This window comes from Olea europaea, unplaced genomic scaffold, assembly GCF_002742605.1.
Source record: "Olea europaea var. sylvestris unplaced genomic scaffold, O_europaea_v1 scaffold629, whole genome shotgun sequence".
Lineage (NCBI taxonomy): Eukaryota > Viridiplantae > Streptophyta > Magnoliopsida > Lamiales > Oleaceae > Olea > Olea europaea.
The window spans coordinates 26,631-33,016 of record NW_019264649.1 but is presented as its reverse complement, the minus strand read 5'-3'; the positions used below and the strand labels follow the sequence as shown (position 1 = coordinate 33,016).

Here is a 6,386-nt window from a genome sequence, read left to right as displayed (position 1 = left end):
CTAATTATGATAGATATTTCATAATTTCAGGATTTAATCCGTGCATCTGTGACACAAGGTCAGAACCCAACACCAGCGTCATCCTCACTTCCACCACCCTTAGTGATAAAGTTACCTTCACAGACAGAGGAAAATAAAGAGAAAATTTCCTCTCCATTAGCTGCTCCAAAAGAGTCTGATGACATTTCTGAGGAAGAGGAAGAGGATGATGATTGGGATGCTTTCCAGTCTTTTCCGGCTTCCAGAAATGAAGCTGTTCCGACACCAGAAAGAGGCTCCTCAGTTTCAGATTACAGTAGTACAGAAAAGGATGTTAAAGGACACACTAATTCACCGTCTACTAGCAAGGTGGAAGAACTCGCTGTTGAAGACGATGATATGTTTGAAAGGGAAATTGCGTTTCACCCAGCAAATGATAGCAGCGATCAAATAAAAGAATGCTCTGATGCCGGTGATTATTCCCATAATGCTCATCAATCTGATGATTTCCAAAGGGATGGTGATACAATGTTATCAAGGTGTGATAACAAAGTCGTGACTGCTATCCCAGTTTATCAAGCGGTAGAAAAAAACATAGATCCATTTCCCCATGGGGGGGGCAAGACAATTGAAGTAGTGCCCGGCGATGAGAATGATCAGTCTTTATCAGATGAGGAAGGTCATAGCAAGCCATCTGATGGATTGGGATCTTTCAATGAACTTCAACCTGCTGAATTTGCAACAGGAGATGCTGAGCAATCTGATGATCACCATCTGGAAGATGCAGGTACCACTGACCATGGCAATAGTCCAGCCTTATCCAATTCCGAATCAGCCAAAGATGAAGGTGAAATCCAAGTTGATGAATCAGAAACTGATGACCAAACAAGGGTAGCCGTGGTCATGAATGATGATAAAGTTACCTCTGACACAAATACTACTGATGCTGATTCTCACGGGAAAACTAATCATACACATGTTGAATCCCACTTGCCAAAGCTTGATGATTAGTAGAAATGAGAATGTTAAGTAGTAGGCACATCAGTTTCCCGAGAAGAAGTGACTGCAGTTTGTAATCGTAAGATTTATCAACAAAACTGTGAAGTGCGTAGGCGATGTTAATGGTGATGTGCACAGTTATGTTCAGTGTACACAGCTGGGCTAGTGGACCTCTCAGTAGGATTCGAACCCAGATGAAGTTTTGACCATCTATCATAGAAAATGAACACACGGATCTTGTAGGATTCCCAAGAATGTTTTTGTCTTATATTCCTTCCACTGAGTTTTTTAACTGCTGATTCATTTTATGTCAGTATTAGGTGCTTTAAATTCAGTGGTGCTGTAGAATTTAACTGAATACTTTCTATTTAGCTGTTGCAGTGCATTACGAGTCTATTAATCTAATGACTGAAGAAGCCTGGTTGTTCTTGTTTAACATTATGTTCTTGTTGAGGAAATGGTGGCAGATAGCCACCAAAAACAGATAATTTTCCAAAATGGTCGTTGACTACTGTTTAAAAAAAAAGAAAAAAAATTGAAAAATTTGTAAAAACCTTAAAAACAGTGAAAACCCAATATTGTCCCTAACAAATCACTCTCAAACCGACGTCTGGAGAAAGAAGGGGAAGAAATGGTAAGGAAACCGACGACTTTTTCTTGGAAGGAGATCGACCGGCCACCATTAGAGGCGAAGAAAATAAAATTTCCTTATTTTTTTCCCATTAATTTTTGAACCTGAATGTTGAAGCTTTATTTTGTTAGAAATAGTGGTAGAAATTTTTATAGATTATGTAAAATTACTAGAAATTGCCTTTTTGAGGTTTTAGTAGTCGGAGATTGTCGGAAATGGCGATCTCCGGGAGCAGACGACCGTCAGCTGGCACAGGTCGCCTATCGCCTGGGCTTTTATTTTATTTACGGCACAAGCCGCTGTCGCCTGGGCTTTTATTTTATTTTATTTTTTTTCATGTGAATTAAAATAATTGAAATGTAACAATAAATTATTATTTAAACAAGAATTCATTCCTCAATCTTCTGGCTGTTCGGACCCCAGTGGGAACTTGTGTCTTTCTACTGCAGTCATTTACTTTTGTGATATCCATTTCTGCACAACTGCAGTTGGTACCACAACTGATCTGTCTGAACTATTGAAGCTATGTCGTTGTTCCATTACAATCATATTCATCAAAAATTAAGTAATCCTGAATTTCATGAAAAATTTGTTGTGAAATTTGGATATGACGTCATTTACTTGAAATGGGATTTACATTTACATTTAATGTAGAGACGGAAACACTAAAGAATGATTCAGCTTTCCATTACTCTTGACTCACCTCTGTTCTTAAACATGTCCTTTGGGGTTTGTTCATTTCACTGGAATTGAGACTTACAATGTTTCAGGCCAATAATATGTTTTCTTTTAACTGATCGTGGTTGGAGATAAATCATATTTTGAACGATCAAATTAGTCGAGTACAAATCATCATACAACTCCAGAACTGAAAAAATGTAGCACCAAAACCTTTATATGTTATTCTTGAGTTCAATTTCAGGTAAGTCAATGAAACAGTAGATTTAATTTCATTGGAATTAAAAGTTATAACTACAGCAAAACATAATATGCTCTATATGAAGAACTTATAACGAGGGGCAATTTGAAGCCAAGGGTCCTGGAACTTCCACTTCAAGTAGCATTTTCTCTTACTTATGATTAGACAAAGTGAGTTGGAATCCCCTACTCGCGTGTGCTAGTCTAGATTTACTCAATATAAAGAGGGGATGTCGTTGTATTTTATCATATAATATCTTAACGTTTCTGATAAATTTGTCCAGTAATGTGATTTTCCCCCGGGTTAAGGTAGTAATGCGACTGATGAATTTGCTATATTACAGGAAAATCTGAACTTGGGGATGATGGCATTAGCCACTTTCAAACAATATGCAGAGCTTGTCTAAATGCAACTGCTAGTCTAACTAATGACTGCATCCAGAGAATTCAACAATTGGAATACAAGAGTTCTAACTCATGCAAGATGTTGCACACAAAGCTTGCATTTTCTGTTGAACAAATTTTCCAGTTTGCCATGCTAGCATTTGAAGGTCCTGGAGAGGACGCAGGAAGCAATCCCATCTTATTTGCAGTTCTGCATCATGGCATTCAATGTGTCCGAGCTGTTCTTACTGATTCTGACATACAGGTATCGAAATGTCAATTTTTATGTTGATCTAACTCACCTAAAAAAATTAAGCTGTCAGAGCATGGATAGCACAGGCCAAATTCTTTTCAGAGCATGGATAGCACAGGCCAAATTCTTTTTTTAATCAAAGGCCTGGAATGTGAACGATATTCACAAATTGGTAGAGGCGAGACTTGAAATCAATACTTATGTGTGTTTTGATTCCATGTTGATCCACCTCATATAGAGGACACTATTCATTTAAACTTAGCGCTTGTTTGGTAGGGATGTTAAGTCAATTAAAATAAATTTTTTGACCGTTATTTCACTATTCGAGCCTTTATTTTTAAATTCTTCTCTCACAGGTAGGATCCACTTTATCTCTAACAGTCAAAAAATCAATTAACAAAATCCCCACCAAACAAGCTCTTAGTCTTCATCAGTTCATAATATCAAGGCACTCGTGCTCAAATAACCAAGCATAACTGTTTTGTGCAGATTCGAGCAATTGGGTTACAAGTCGTAAAAGTCATTCTACAGAAAGGAAGCAGTGCAGAATCTAATAATTTTTCGATTTTTTTTGTTGGGGAGCTTGTTGGAGATTTGTTTATTATAATTCAGAAAATTTTGGAGGTACTCAATTCACAGAATGTTTCTATTTTTTCTTTAATGAACTCTGCATCAACTTAAAGGGCATGCAATGTGCTTTTGATTTCAGAAACCTATCAACAGAGAAGCAGTGACTATTGCAGTGGAGTGTCTGAAAATTCTAATGCTTCTCCAAACTCTTTCAAAAGCTAATGAGTACCGGAAAGAACTTGTAAATCTGCTTTTGGAAGCTGTTCTCATGATTACATCAGATGGTTCTCTTTCTCAGGTAATCCCATATGATAAACCGTCTGATTCTTGTTTTGTTTTCTTTTTCTCCATTCTAATTGTCAATTTCAATTATAGGAAGCAAATGAATTACGAAGTGCGGCTGTAAAACTTGTTTCTCAACTTGCTCAAATTCCTAGCTCGGCAGCTTATATCAAGGATATTCTATTGGCAATGCCTGCTATAAGAAGACAGCAGCTTCAGGTTCTTTTATTCTTTGCCATTATTGACAGAACATTGAAACAATTGAATTAGTAGGCAAATGTACTCGTTTCCAGCATATTTCTTGTTAAATCCTGGTATACTCACCATTAATTTGTCATTTTTTTTTTTTTCAATTATTTGAAAAAACTCTTGATGCTATATGCGGAATACTTGATTTTTGAAATGAACCAATGTTTTAGTGAGATTTGATTAACATCAGTGCTTAACTCGAGCTTCAAGAAATTTCTTTCTATACGATAATATCACATTATGCATAACAAAGGGAAGAGAATCTCAGGGTACATGTAATTCTAGACTTCTTGCTATTTTTCCCTTTTTTCTTGTGTGTTTGTCTGAGTAAAATTGAAATATATATATATATATATATATATATATATGCTGTAGAATTTAACTGAATACTTTCTATTTAGCTGTTGCAGTGCATTACGAGTCTATTAATCTAATGACTGAAGAAGCCTGGTTGTTCTTGTTTAACATTATGTTCTTGTTGAGGAAATGGTGGCAGATAGCCACCAAAAACAGATAATTTTCCAAAATGGTCGTTGACTACTGTTTAAAAAAAAAGAAAAAAAATTGAAAAATTTGTAAAAACCTTAAAAACAGTGAAAACCCAATATTGTCCCTAACAAATCACTCTCAAACCGACGTCTGGAGAAAGAAGGGGAAGAAATGGTAAGGAAACCGACGACTTTTTCTTGGAAGGAGATCGACCGGCCACCATTAGAGGCGAAGAAAATAAAATTTCCTTATTTTTTTCCCATTAATTTTTGAACCTGAATGTTGAAGCTTTATTTTGTTAGAAATAGTGGTAGAAATTTTTATAGATTATGTAAAATTACTAGAAATTGCCTTTTTGAGGTTTTAGTAGTCGGAGATTGTCGGAAATGGCGATCTCCGGGAGCAGACGACCGTCAGCTGGCACAGGTCGCCTATCGCCTGGGCTTTTATTTTATTTACGGCACAAGCCGCTGTCGCCTGGGCTTTTATTTTATTTTATTTTTTTTCATGTGAATTAAAATAATTGAAATGTAACAATAAATTATTATTTAAACGATAAATGAAAAATATAAATAATGAATAAATGTTAATAATCAAAATACGCAATTAAAATTTAATTGACACAAATTTCTAACATTTGAATTAAATGATTAAATATGTAATTTGCTTGTTCGATAAATAATTTAAATAATCAATTAATATAAGTAATTAAATCAAATAATTTAAATGAACAAAAACAAATAAATGAAAAACAATTGAAATAAATAAATAATTGAAATGCTCAAAAATAAATAATGAACATTTAAATAATAATTAATATTTATTTAAATGATAAATGAATAAATGTTAATAATCAAAATATTAGTTAAAGTTTAATTGAAAGAAATTTCTAACATTTGAAATAAATAATTAAAAATTTACGTTTACTTGTTCAATAAATAATTTAAATAATCGATCAATATAAGTAATTAAATCAAATAATTTAAATGAACAATTAAAACAAATAATTGAAAAACAATTAGAATAAATAATTAATTGAAACGCACAAAAATAAATAATGAATATTTAAATAATAATTAAATAATTATTTAAATGATAAATGAATAAATGTTAATAATCAAAATATTAGTTAAAGTTTAATTGAAAGAAATTTCTAACATTTGAAATAAATAATTAAATATTTACGTTTACTTGTTCAATAAATAATTTAAATAATCAATCAATATAAGTAATTAAATCAAATAATTTAAATGAACAATTGAAACAAATAAATGAAAAAAATTGGAATAAATAATTAATTGAAACGCACAAAAATAAAAAATGAACATTTAAATAATAATTAAATAATTATTTAAATGATAAATGAATAAATGTTAATAATAAAAATATTAATTAAAGTTTAATTGAAATAAATTTCTAACATGTGAAATAAATAATTAAATATTTACGTTTACTTGTTTAATAAATAATTTAAATAATCGATCAATATAAGTAATTAAATCAAATAATTTAAATGAACAATTGAAACAAATAAATGAAAAACAATTGGAATAAATAATTAATTGAAACGCACAAAAATAAATAATGAACATTTAAATAATAATTAAATGATTATTTAAATGATAAATGAAT

The 6,386-nt window shown here is 32.3% G+C and overlaps 1 protein-coding gene across 1 annotated transcript in view; it reads left to right on the top strand.

Annotated features, from left to right (window-relative positions):
• The window catches only part of LOC111389853 (protein SWEETIE), a 48,205-nt gene extending 43,624 nt beyond the window's left edge, over window positions 1-4,581 (top strand). Inside the window, exons 44-47 of the mRNA XM_023014829.1 lie at window positions 2,872-3,176; window positions 3,654-3,788; window positions 3,874-4,032; window positions 4,110-4,581. Of these exons, the coding sequence (XP_022870597.1) occupies window positions 2,872-3,176; window positions 3,654-3,788; window positions 3,874-4,032; window positions 4,110-4,286 (776 nt within the window). The 3' untranslated portion in view covers window positions 4,287-4,581. The remainder of the gene's footprint in view (window positions 1-2,871; window positions 3,177-3,653; window positions 3,789-3,873; window positions 4,033-4,109) is intronic.
• Window positions 4,582-6,386: the final 1,805 nt, after the last annotated feature.